This window comes from Aspergillus versicolor, assembly GCF_001890125.1.
Source record: "Aspergillus versicolor CBS 583.65 unplaced genomic scaffold ASPVEscaffold_2, whole genome shotgun sequence".
Classification (NCBI taxonomy): Eukaryota; Fungi; Ascomycota; class Eurotiomycetes; order Eurotiales; family Aspergillaceae; genus Aspergillus; species Aspergillus versicolor.
Genome location: NW_024467525.1, coordinates 1,676,968 through 1,689,742, shown reverse-complemented (window position 1 = coordinate 1,689,742; position 12,775 = coordinate 1,676,968). Strand labels below are relative to the sequence as shown.

General features: G+C 51.4%; 5 protein-coding genes across 5 annotated transcripts; 3 read left to right on the top strand and 2 right to left on the bottom strand.

The window, feature by feature from the left end:
* Positions 1-446: 446 nt before the first annotated feature.
* Positions 447-1,316, top strand: ASPVEDRAFT_457835 (uncharacterized protein). Its single transcript, XM_040813391.1, has 2 exons — positions 447-958; positions 1,092-1,316. The coding sequence occupies exons 1-2, from the start codon at positions 572-574 to the stop codon at positions 1,206-1,208; spliced, it is 504 nt and encodes a 167-aa protein (XP_040664183.1). The 5' UTR covers positions 447-571; the 3' UTR covers positions 1,209-1,316.
* Positions 1,317-4,742: 3,426 nt separating this feature from the next.
* On the top strand, positions 4,743-6,551 carry ASPVEDRAFT_50135 (uncharacterized protein; the record flags this gene model as incomplete). The annotated part of the gene is made up of 2 exons (XM_040814265.1): positions 4,743-4,842; positions 4,906-6,551. The coding sequence occupies 2 exons, from the start codon at positions 4,743-4,745 to the stop codon at positions 6,549-6,551; spliced, it is 1,746 nt and encodes a 581-aa protein (XP_040664182.1).
* Positions 6,552-8,150: 1,599 nt separating this feature from the next.
* On the top strand, positions 8,151-8,507 carry ASPVEDRAFT_25298 (uncharacterized protein; the record flags this gene model as incomplete). Its single annotated transcript, XM_040809762.1, has 1 exon — positions 8,151-8,507. The coding sequence occupies one exon, from the start codon at positions 8,151-8,153 to the stop codon at positions 8,505-8,507; it is 357 nt and encodes a 118-aa protein (XP_040664181.1).
* A 128-nt stretch (positions 8,508-8,635) lies between these two features.
* On the bottom strand, positions 8,636-9,583 carry ASPVEDRAFT_37859 (uncharacterized protein). Its single transcript, XM_040811589.1, has 2 exons — positions 9,500-9,583; positions 8,636-9,396 (listed from the first exon to the last, which is right to left on the bottom strand). Exon 2 carries the CDS (start codon positions 9,312-9,314, stop codon positions 8,739-8,741), a length of 576 nt encoding a protein of 191 aa, XP_040664180.1. The 5' UTR covers positions 9,315-9,396; positions 9,500-9,583; the 3' UTR covers positions 8,636-8,738.
* A 1,795-nt stretch (positions 9,584-11,378) lies between these two features.
* ASPVEDRAFT_50134 (MCT family MFS transporter) lies at positions 11,379-12,706 on the bottom strand (the record flags this gene model as incomplete). Its single annotated transcript, XM_040814264.1, has 2 exons — positions 11,379-11,544; positions 11,607-12,706. 2 exons carry the CDS (start codon positions 12,704-12,706, stop codon positions 11,379-11,381), a joined length of 1,266 nt encoding a protein of 421 aa, XP_040664179.1.
* Between the last annotated feature and the right edge of the window lie 69 nt (positions 12,707-12,775).

Here is a 12,775-nt window from a genome sequence, read left to right as displayed (position 1 = left end):
TAAACAGGTTCCAGCCCAGACATTGTATTTCGAGGACAGATCACTCGTCGGGATGTCCATGCCGTTTACACATGTTTCGGAGCAGGGAGATGGTGCGCTGCCTTTGTACAACGTAGTGCCTATTTGGGATAGAGCGTCTCCAATTGGATCAAATTGCATATTATTACAGGCCAAATAAGCTGGGGCAATCCAAGTAATAGATATGCGGCCCTTGCCCTGCACTGGGTGCTGCTTGACTCGTAGTTGTATACTGGATCGAGCAGGCCATGCGATGTTGACCGCGTCAGCTAAGCAAGGCGAGATCAGCAGGAACGACAACATCAGGAGCAGCGTTGGATTCGTTAAACCAAGCTCCCATTGTTATGAAACGGGGAGTGATTCCCGGGCAGACGGAAGCTCCAGACCTGCTCCGACTTGCTGCCGCGGGCAGATCGACTGCGCATCATGTGACGGCACGGGGCTGTCCTTGTGACCCGAACGGTTTTTCGCCACTCGCCGGTCCAGTGACTCCCGCTCCCGTGACTCCCGTGACTTCCCCCACGTTCGTCTCGATTTGGTGACTGATCTGCCGATGCTCGCTGCTCGCCAACATCATGACAGGATTGTACTTTGCACTGCTGGCGGTTCTGTTGCGCCTCGGCAGCCTTCCGCTCATCCATTTGAGCGCCTAGTTTCACTAAGAGCTCGTCTATCATTCCTGGTCGAGCACCGTGACGACTCCCGGTGCCACGCTGCGGCCCCGAAACCTCGGGAGCTGATCAAGAGCTGGGGGTCCATACGACCATTCGTATCGTACTCTGTGCTGTGCGCTTTCTTCCCGAGCACGAGGGTGACCCTGAATGTCCTGTCGCTGGCTGTCAGCGGTGCATCCAGCGAACAGTGGAAATCTGATCTCCTTGCTCGGCGTATTTCTCGGCCGCCAGAAAAGCCCCCGGTGAGACGGGCCACTCAGTCACAAGTATGTATCCTGAGCATACCAACCAGCTTCCGTAGCATCGTCGTTGTCGTCACCTCGTAGCCTCTGTCTTCTCCTTGAAAGTCCCTGTTGGGCACACGATGCCCTCGAATTCTCACAGAGGAATAATATGCAGCTACGTGGCTTTTCTCCAACCCGGTGGAACAGGCGTATGCACGGAGGTGGGCAGGTGAGCACTTGGACAATCGCCGGCGCTGCGTCCGCCCCATCCCAACAGTTGAACAGTGGGTAAAACTGATAGTTATGCGTCTAATATGCTCACCTTGTCGACGCCAACCCGCTCAAGGTTCTTGCCTGCTGTCTTCTGTGCATGGTGTCGCGCATGCAGAAATGCGAGTGACTTGAGTAGTCAGTGCAGCGTATACTCTATTGATTGTTATGCGGCGACGCTGCATCATCTTACCGACTATTTTCGTCCTGGGATCGGAGTATGTCCAATGTAGCCAGTCACGTCCTCCCATCCCAAATACCCCGGAGGAGGGGGGAGGGTAAATGAATTAATGAAACCAATCTCGTTGGTGACTTGAAGAACCTTGCAGCAACACGCCGTGACTTGATGGCTGTTGGAAGGCTTAGATCCTTCGGTTCATTTGGGGCCGAGAGCCCATCCGCCCTCTCCAGTCTTGATGAATTCCTCCATCCATTCATAGACGCGTGATTCACCACGACCTGTTATCCGGAACATCCACCGCGAAGACCGACAAGGGCTGGAGAAGACGCCACTGCAGGGACTGGCTCGGAGACGTATTTTCTTCTTCTTCTTCTTTCCCCAGGTCGAATCTCACCACTCCACCGGGGCCTCCGCCCATCATGTGTCTCTTGAAATCTCTACTCTGGGCCCCGATGGAGAATATCATTATCATCTGATGGAACCTGATTGGCATTTGAGTCTGGGGTTACATGAAGGCTGACAGCCCGCGGCAAATGCTAAATGCCACGAGTTCCATATTGTGAAATGACCGAGCCTGAAGAACTCGTGGCCAAGGGGCATTCTGACTCGAGCACCTTTGGCCCATTTCCGCTCTATTTGCTCGATGGCGCGGGGGCGGTTGGTTTCCCCCCTGCCACCATCCCGTGATGGAGAAGGGGCGGCTCAATCTTACCTGACTTACCGGTGCTACGGGCACTAGTGCTGGAGATCAAGATGGCTGCTTGCGAGTCGTTAACTGATTGATTGTACACGTATATTGTCACTCGATGTGCTCACCAGGCGAGGATATGGCTGATTGCTGCTGATTACTGGTGACAGCTGGCAGTCAACCGCCTTGTGATCTCTCCCTGGTAAGCGGAATATTGAGTTGTTGTGATACTCCTCCGCCCCTTGGTTTCTCCCTCTGGGTCTATTACTAGCGCTGGCAATGCGGGTAAAACCATGGGGCTGTATTGAGAGCGTACAGTATATCGAATTCTCGATAGTATGATCGAGGAACCGATTCGGGGCCTTTCGGCGACGCCACTGCCATTACTGTGGTCCGCATGATGCGAAATAAAAAAACATTTACCAGAGGGCAAAGTAGGATGCTTTCTCCGAATGGAAATATTGGAGGTGAGTTACGGATACAACCGAGGAAATGTACATTCTAAAATGGCACGTCCCTGAAAATGAACATGGCGTTGACAAGGGGGCAGTCGGTAGAGACGTATTTAGTAAAATAGTTAGGGATAGTGTGTGTTGACGATCTCCTCGATCGGATACGCCGTGCTCTTTCCCGGTATGTGATGGCCCATTCCAACGGTTACGAGCAGCTGGCGGAAAGGAAGATCGCTGTTCATGGAGCCATTTCAGCCAGGATGGATAAAACAATAGAATTGACACGTATGATCATATCATAGTATAGGATTACTACTTGAGCCCCTTCGTTAGCAATCAATAACATTACCCAGGGATAGCCCGAACATTGATCAACTGAACAAAATGACGAGTTCAAAGCGTCAAGGGCGAGGCAGCAAAAAAAAAAAAAAAAAAAAAAAGGAACGAGCGGCCAAACGACCTCGATCTGCTGCCAAAAGCTCAGCGTACAGCCTGCATATCCGTGGCGAAAGCAGATGAATCGCTTGATGCGGCCGACCTGTAGTCAGCAGGACATGGAGATTTTTGGGCGCCTGAAGAGCAGCCCAGCCAGTATCATTTCTGCAAAGGCTCTTTGGAAGTTGGACGCCAGGGGGCCCTTCTCCCACAGGTCCGGGGCATCTCGAACAATAATAATCCCTCAGATTGCACAAGAGAGACGAGTCGCAATTGACAGGCAGCGGCTCAAGAGGACGGAGGTGATGTTCAAGGTGCAACAGCCACTGGAGGCCAATCATTGCGGATCCATATTTTTTCTCTGGCAGTCAAGTGACCTGGCCACCGACTATCACTCTTTGAATATTATTGAATAATGCTGAATTGTCCAGCGACAGAACTGCTGCGAGACTAGCGGGCATGGAGCTGTCTTAGTCATCGCGGAGGTGGTCACAGGGCAGATGATCTCTGCTGAATCGTTGTCTAGAACCTCTCCCGTCTCTCTTTGACCAACGCTGGCTGGTACTTCTGGTCCAGGACAATTGCGATCAAAGCCAGACAGAGAGAGAACAGCAAGAGGATACGGCAAGAATATGGAGAGCTTCAAGTAATCCCAGAAGTCGGTTCATAAGGCTAAATCTCTGGATGTTCACCGGGAACGAGTTCCCCTTCTCAGCCCAACTCCAAGTTCCGTACTTTTTTCTTCGGTGGGCCTCCGAAAACAACCTGGTAAAATACCGGTCGTCAGGACGGCGTTTTCCTTACCAACCGACCCACGGGGATACTCCGGGAGTCACAGGAGGGTACAGAGGTACGAGCCCAGAAGAGAAACGGAAAATCCAGAAATTCGAAAATTCGAAAAGGAATTAATAAATCCCAAATAATAATAATAAAATCGAGCCTAACACGGGGCAGAGGCGCGGCTATGTAGGATTTTCCCATTACTTACCGCCCATCCTCTTGCCTTTGAACCTCTCCCTCGGTACCGTCTGTCGGACTTTTTCTGGCTGTGAATGAGAGAGTGTGTGGCCACCATCCTCACGCACTGCATCCCCTTGTACTGTTACATACTTACATACGGACCTTCCCCCCATCTCTCTTCTCCACCGGCCCATCGACTTGGTCCATCTTCCTTTTTTCCTCTTTCACACAGGATCCACCGTGCCTCGCTATTACTACTCTTCTTCTCCCCCCATATTCCTGTGTGTTCCTTTTCCCTCCTCCTACCGGCAAACTCGCGTCTTCCAACCTCCCCCTCATCCCCTCACCACACCTACACGTCCCGAACCGGCCATCACCAACTACGACACCGCAAACATCCTCATCGCCCATTCCAGGTGAACCGTTTCTAGCATCTCGGTCGCTTTCCGTCCGTTCTCAGACGCGATTTCGGGACACTGAAGAATTTGTTACGACTTTCCGACCTGCCCTTTTTTTTAACGACTCACACCCGCCATTCGCTTTAGAAAAAATAGATCCTTCCGCTGTGCTGCTTCTCTACGGCAGCTAAGGTGCCATTTGCAGCTGGATTGAAACCGCTGCAATCCATTGCTTAGTGTGGCCATCGCTGGACTTTCGATCTGGGCGAATCTCCAAAAAGGGAAGAAAAAACAAAAGGACTAGATCGGGAACATTTCGTCTGCACCTCTATCGCGCCGTACGACTACGTTCGGGGGAGACGGCGACCCCGTACCTGATTCTTTGACAAGTGACAGATTCCGGGGGTTCATTTGCAAAACTCACAATCGTGGCGACACAAAGATGCCTTCACGTTTAGCAACCCCTGTTCTAACGGTGGACACTGCGAAGATTCACAAGGTGGATACCGCAAACACACAGAGCCTTCATGGAATGTGGATGGGTGAGTAAAATTGAAGCGAACAGAGTTTTATAACATTTTTTTTTCTAACTTATTTTGCCACAGTATTTTCTAAATGCGCAGACTTCATGGAAGAAGGGCGCCGACTAGAAAACTTGAGCTGGAGACTTTGGACGCGTGAGACATTTTGCGTGGAACCTGAAAACTCGAGCGATACTTCTGTCTTGCCTTTGCTTCGATCGGAAGCCGCAGACCTGCCGGAGCTTTCTGCCAGCGTTGAATCAGCAGCTTCAGACCAGGCAGAGCGGATAGAGAAGCACATTAAGCGTCCTAGAGATTTGGATTATAAGCCTGCTGTTGTTCGCGACGACTCATATAGTCTTGGCCGAGCAAAGGAGAAGCATCTGACATCTTTGGATCTGGAGCGTATGGTGCTTAACATTAAGGAGAAGAAAAGTCTGGAACCGATCTCACCGGCCGCAACGCTAGCCCAGCCGATTGTTGACATCACACCCCGACCGTCCACGCCTACGCCTACCCCTCCGTCCAACACCACTCTCAAGCGACCGTCGTTTGCTTTGAATGATCGCCAAAAACACTCAACCGAATCTTGCTCAACGACCGCCCCGGACGGCAATGACAGCGATACCGCCAACATGAACATAGATGGTTCTGACACCAGCGTCTCCTCGTCAGGTATTCTGCCGTCCAAACCACAGTTGATTAAGTCTCCCAGCATCGTCCGCGGCTTCACCCCCTCCCAGATCTCTTCTTCATACCGGTCGCAGCCGAGACTCTCGAACGACTCAGGTACCACCAAAACCCAAGTTCCCGCCAAATTGTCTCCTTTGAAGAAAAAAGGTGGCATGTTCACCCTTGGTGGCTCTTCCGGTGATGACGATGAGAGTTCTTTTGAGGATCGCATGATGCATGCTCCTCGCCACAGCTCGCTTTCTGATCAACTCGAGAAAAGACCGGGCAGCAATCTCAATCCCAAAAAGGTTACGACATTCAAGGACCAGGCCGCAGATCTTAAATCGATGAGGGATCGTCGTAGCAACGACGAGGATGCGATCGAGACGGACGACGACATCTCGGAGAGTGCCATCGACGATGACGAAGATTCAGACTGGGAAGACTCGGTTACTGAGAGTGGTCGCTCGAGCGTTGAGGAGAAGGGCGGCGGCATGTTCCAAAGGGTTGATTCGCGACCGAACTTGGTTTCCCGTCGCTCACTTTTGACGATGATGATGCACCAACCCCTGAAAATGGGCCATGCATCTCGATCTACTCCCGCCCTACAGCGCTCGCGCCTTACTTCGCCTAATGGTCCTTCTATCCCGGCATCACCCCCGGAGGACGACGAGGAGAGCCTGACAATGAAGGGGCCTGGTGTTCCGCGTTCAAAGCCGATCATCATGAAGCCTACCCCGGAGTCTGTCGCGCATTCGCCCCGAACCACCCGCCGAAACATGTTGGCCACGGAGTTGACGGAATCCCTTCGTCGCCATCTCTTATGGGAGCGACAGCAGAAGAGTGCGACCGCGAATGCATTTAAGCGGAGGCATACGGCTCATGACATGGCCAACTTGAAAGAATATCCTGGACCTCAAGGCCAACAGCAGCAGCAGCCGCCGGTGGCCGCCTCCAACGGGGTAGCGCCGGGCAAGGATAAAGATGTCGCAAGAACCGGCTCTTGGAATCACACTACTGATTACGGGCCTTGGGAGTACCACGCAAAGGGATGGTAGTCCGAATTCACACCCATGTCCTCACGAACAAGCCTCAAGACTCTTCTCTTCTCCCCCCCTTTTGATTATGATACCCGATTTTGACAAATCTCCTGTTTACTTTTTCGAGACATGCTGCTTGTCATCCTTGTCACACATACCAATCACGACTGCATTGCATTTTGGGCGCACCTATGGATTATATGGCTGTTATTTCTGACTTGGCCTCATTTCGGGTTCGCCTAATTCTCGATTTTGCGTTCCTTTGTTATTTCCGCACTTGTTCGATACTGCATGGTGGCTGTCTCTTTTCCTGCGCACTATACACATACTCGGGGCACCCCCTTACTACTGGAAGCCTCTTATTACGAATAATCTTCTTGTACAGACGATTTTCCATTTGATACGGATACAGGGGTACACGCGGTTGATATGGTCACATGGGATTTCCTTTCTTTCATTATGATACAAAAGAGTTGGAGGCTTATGGATGTTATCATGGCGACTTTAGCGCTGTTACTGTCTTCATTTTCGAAGCAGGGAAGCAACCTCTAATATCGTGTCTTTGTTGTAAAAAGATACCACCTTGTGTTCAAACACGTTTTGCATGGCTGGTGGCATGCCATGTACGCTAATAAACCTGGAAAGACTACAAAAAATGAGAAACCGAGTGAACTGGATGTGCTTTTGGCTTAGATGAGTAGGTCGTACTTGGAGAGATAGAATCTTGTAGCTTGTGCTTGGTAGACCTGGACTGACGCATGGACACGTAAGAAGCAGGCCAATGCGTTCAAAAGAACGGGGATCTTCGAGATCTAGAACCGCAGCACTGATCCCTCACATGCAAACCAAACCCTGATTTAAGAGCTGCTCATCTGCGTCCAGGTTCTTTGTCTGCATCCCTGACAGGTGCATCGGCCCCCATCTGCCACCCTACTTCTTCAAACATTTACTATTTGAAACCAAGGAACCGCCCAAAGCATGCAGCGCAAAGCCAAGTCGTATACCAAACGTCTTGCCCCGCTTAGCTTTCCAGGAGTAGTTAAGACGGCAAAGCCGAGTACGACTAGTAGTATAATATTAAGATGGAATACCGCCACCACTGCCGTCAGTCCATCAGTCCGTAGCTCGTGGCCATCAACAAAAACCCGACCATCTTTCCAGCGAGCGGGGAAGGACTATCACCAAAAGGGAGTGGAATTGCTTGGATTTTGGATCATTGATCTTGGGCGAATCCCGCACGGAAGAGGGATGCTGGCGATTTGTTTCGCTGGGGCGGGCGGTTGACCTGAATGAAGACTGGAGACAGTGACCTCGTCATGAAGCGTAGAGGGCATTTGCATTGGAATTGGGACAGGAGATGAGTTTTAAGTCATTATTATATGGTCGTGAAGTGTCGTAGGGCTGGTGATATTTAAGACTCAAGATGACAGAGAGAGCCCGAGCCTCAATTGGTCGACCTTCAAGATGTCAACGTCAGTCAAGTTAACTTCCGAACGCGGGGCAGGCAGAGCGGCGTGTCGTAATCTGGGGTAGAGTCATTATTGCCAAAGCTGTTCCGGTAGAGGAATCACGAGGCCATGAGTGGAGACGACGTAGCACTTCGATCCTCCGCCCACGATGGGTTGTCTGGCACAATCCGATCAAATCGCTGGTAACTGGAACTGGAACTGGAAAGTTCAGATCGAATATTCGACAGCCCAAAAGGAAGAAATGCCACAGCCAATGATCACAATGCCAGCCGTGACGAAAAACCTTGCAATCACGGGACTCCTTTTCGAGAATCCTGATTCGCGACCGTTCCTGAATCTTCCGACGTCAAAGTCTGGACCGCACGCCCCCGGTTACTCAATCAGACAGCCGGTCACGCCAAACCGGGAAACTTGCCTCGCCCAGACGGCGTGCGCGGGGTGCAGAGCTCCGACTCTGCCCGGGAGAAAACGGTTTGGGGCGGCGGATCTCAGCTGTGGCTGGTGAGCGCCCTGCCAGGTGGCCAATTACAGTGCAGGCCATGGGTCTGGATCGAGACAGTGATAGGGCGACACAGATGTGGGCCGTGATTACAGATGTTTTACCATAACGCCGTATCGTTGTGACGGATCTGTGCCAAGAGAATAATGAGATTGAGAATTAACTAAACATGCCATCAAACAGAAAGACGAGAGTCAACAAGTGAACTTGGTCCAATTTTTGCAGAAGACCCGCGGTTCAATCTACGAGGACCACTTCTCCAGGGCCGATGACTTTGAACACTCCCATAGGGATGATCCTGGTCCAATTTTCCAGAAGACCTTCGGTTACAGGATCACAGTCTTCTGGGATTGGGAGTGGTGAGCGTTCCAGTATGGGACGAAACTTATTCATATGCCATAAACCAAACTTCCGGTCCACTGTTTGGTCTCTATCGCACAAAGACCTTAGGAGCTTCTCACGATTACTTGCGGTGGCTTCCTGATACCGCTCGCCCCCGGCAATGGCCTCGTCAGGCAGGCGATCGGGTCGGAAATCATCCTTGATCAATTCCCTGCGGAGTTGAATGACTTCGGTTATTGGGTCGATGTAGCCACTGCGTCCCATGAGGGCATTCCAGGCGGGTTGGAATGCAGGCCTGAGATTCTGAGAGAACAGGGTTTCCTCTTCCTTCATCGAATCAAGCATCCGTCTCCATAGCATCTCGAGGTCTTCATTATCAACCATATCACGACACAGCAGTCGGAGCACAGCCTCAGCAAAAGAGGCGGGCCGCAAGACCTTGACTGGATATAGCCCAGGCTGGTCTGTCATGACTAGATCGGGGTCTCCAGGAGCAGCAAGGCCAGACTCTATCTCGCGAACCCAGGGCAGGATCTTGCTCTGGCACAGGAGTGTAAGCACTCCGTCATTGTCCTTGTAGTGGAAATGTGCGGCACCTACAGGGTGTATCCGGTTTTTGGCATCCCTTCTTGGTTTTGCATTAACCCTCCAGATAGGCGGTATTTCGGCATATAAAGCGTCTCTGCCATCCCAGTCAAACTCGTCAAGTAGTAATTCTTGCTTTACGCATTCATCAAACCAGTCTTGCTGGAGTTCGATGCATTTCGGATCTTTGCAGCGGGGAGCCCCCGTGGTTTCTAGGACGCGAATGGCATCTTCAATCTTGCGATCAGGGATCACAAACTCGATTTCCTTGAATCCCATCTTCTCCCCCTTTATCCACAAATCGATATTCTCCCAGCCCCATTGGACGTATCCGCATTTGGCGCTGTCCAATATCCGAGCCACGCAGGCCGCAACTTTAGGTCCAGCAACTAGCGTGGAAGACATGATGAGCGAGTTCCCTAAGAATATAACTAACTTGGGCTTAGAGATCCTTGTTCAGTGGATTGGTGGAGGCTTCTAGAAGGGAATTAGGGTCGGGTTTTATATCTTTCCACGAGGGCTGCGCTGGTGAAGGCGTTCGCTTTTTTGCACTTTGTTCTCTCACCTCGCTTGGTTACATCTTCAAAGAATATCACAAGCTACGATTGCTGTCTGTTACAATCAAAGACACTCAATTTAACATTCTTCCTGTATTGTAACATCACAAGTAACCAGTTGCCCTTAGAATAGCAAGCCTAACCATATCTTCTTGTTCGGTTGACAGTTCTCCCACAACGTCCGGGTGTCGAGCGAGGCCAACAAGCAGTCTGACAAGCCTCCAACTGGGAGGACGGGTCATGGACAACCGATGGATATAGATGACCAAGGAATCCACTGTGATCGCCCTCAGAATGAGGGCTCTGACGCCCTACGTGAACATCAATAATCAGTGCATGATACCAGAGCGGCGCAACCTGATACACTCACCTCTCCGCGGCCAAGTAAATAAACTCGAACGCCATTACGTGAGCAATGGAATACTACCGGTCTTTGTTGATTAAACCACATATTGAAAGCTGGTATTCTCGTCAAAGAAAAGGACAGAGTATGTGCGTCAAAACGTGTGCGAATGAAAAGTTCCTATACATCAGTCCATGTTAGGCAATCTGGGCATTGATATCTGGAGGGGCAAGAGTTGCAACGAACATCGCCCTGGAAAGGAGCCATTTTGGAACAATGAATGTGAAGAAACTAGGAGGTACAAGGAATGAGGTTTTATAATAACAATGGACATCAATCGACATGGCCCTTCATATGTGAACCATGGCCAGGTTGTTTGTATACAAACATTTGTTCATTTCTGCTATCCGGAACCCAAGCAGTAGCCAAAAATAAGTGACCATTGGTAGAACGAGAATCTGTACAATCAGGCATGTAGCCTACAGCATTGCTCCGCGCGTTGAGTTGGTCGATGGAGCTAGGCATGGCCATGGCGAGAAACAGCCACCCCATTCAACAATGCGGTGTGGCCATTTCTTTCAACATCTGCAAGACCTTCCCGGATGTACAGATTGAAATTCCCATCATGCCTCTGGTTCGTCGTCGGTGGCAATCGCGAGTTCCTGTCCTGATGCATCTTCCCGAAAGCAAGAGACGTGGAAGTGGCGTTTGCCGGTGGTATTTTCCTGGACGGCTGTAAATTGGACCATGAGCAAAGATCCTTCAGTTGCGCGGGCATTCTGTAGATTGGACGTAGTTCAAGTTATAGAATGTCGAGCTGCGATGTAGTAAGGGGCCCCATCTGGCTTAATCTGTCAATACAAACAAGCAAGTGGTATCCCATACTGGACAACGGTAAAGGCGCAGGACTCTGCATTGCTCATGCACCCTGATCTTCTGATTGCAACACACCAGCGAGGCTTGCTGGCAGTTGTCATATTCCAGCCTTTATTGAATGGCCTTTTCAGACGCTGAGATGAGGAAGCCAAACCACGACCGAATTGTAATATGCTAATAGATCGCCTTCCACCCCATCCATCCACAGCAGTAAAGCTTCGCCGCAACCAAGCAGACCAGACTAGCAGCATAGCTAGCAATGGTAAACACGATCAAGCCCCAGTACTCGCCCCTGCACTGCGTCAGGATCTGACCGGCAATCGGAATGCCCGTCAGGGTGCTGTTGATAAGGATGGTATCAGCTGTCGTCGCTGGAATTATCTGAAGACAAGGCGAACACACCTTATACTGACAATAGCGTACGCAGTCGCATAGTACCGCCCATAAGCCTCCAGCTTGCATAGCTGGCCGATGCACACAGGCGCCAGACTGACGTTGCTCCCGCTGGCGAATCCAAACAGCAGCGCGAAAGCGGTTGTCACTGCCTTGCTGGACTGGGCGGGCATCCACAGACATGCGGCGAATAGCAGACAGCCGAAGATGGTGAGGATGAAGGTGTTGAAGCGCCCGATGCGGTCGGCGCAGTAGCCGGGGATCCAGCGGCCGAGGATTGCGCCGGCGTTGATCAGGGAGAGCAGGAGGAAGGAGAACTGCGGGGACATACCGTGGGACAAGGCGTAAGATGTCAGGTAGGTGATTGGGACGAAGAGACCCCATTCCATGAAGAACATGCCCATGCTTGCAAGGACCAGCCCGGTGTTGCGGAAGACGGAGATGTCCGGGAGAATACTCCTGGCTGAGCTTTGCTTAGGGGGGAACCGGGGCCTGATGAGCAGGACTGCGGTGATCAGAGTAACCAGATCGACGAGGGCGATGACTCGCGTGGCCCAGGCGAAACCAACCTTGGAGATGACATTCTGGAAGAGCAGAGGGAAGATGACGCCGCCAAAGGAGGCGCCGGACGAGGCAATGCCCGTTGCCAGGCCTCGCCGCTGGTTGAAATAGTGCGCGACGATGGAGATTGCAGGGTTGAAGGTGAGAGACAGGCTGATTCCACCGAGAATGCCAAAAACGACCATGAAGTGCCAGTATAGAGTGCAGAAGCCAAGGAGGATCAGATATAGCACTGTCCCAGTCCCTCCGCAGATGATCAGAATCCTGGGGCCCTTTGCATCGAAGATAGGGCCAACTTGGATTCCACAGAAGAAGGCGAGGAAGGAGTAGATGCCGAAAATCCAGGCGACTTTGCCTGGAGAGAGCTGCTGCAGTTCGTTCTCCTCGAGATATGCCTGGAAGATCCCCAGGCTGTTCATCAGGCCCATGGTGCCAAAGCAGGCCATCCAACTGCCCAGCACGACACTCCACGCAGCCAGTCCCCCTTCTGGATAGGATGGCTGGCTGGCATTGTCTTGGGACTGTAATGAATCATCTGCTGCAGACATTTCGAATGAACGGAAAATTGGGCTCTTCTCAGGAGATAAAAGTGCGAAATGGTCATGCTTAATCTGGAC

What these genes read in the sequence shown, in the direction of transcription:
- ASPVEDRAFT_457835 (XM_040813391.1), top strand. Translation starts at nt 572, where the DNA reads ATGCTCGCTGCTCGCCAACATCATGACAGGATTGTACTTTGCACTGCT. An exon ending in GACGGGCCACTCAGTCACAA is followed by an intron (nt 959 to 1,091) that starts GTATGTATCCTG and finishes AATAATATGCAG; the next exon opens with CTACGTGGCTTTTCTCCAAC.
- ASPVEDRAFT_37859 (XM_040811589.1), bottom strand. Translation starts at nt 9,314, where the DNA reads ATGACAGACCAGCCTGGGCTATATCCAGTCAAGGTCTTGCGGCCCGCC.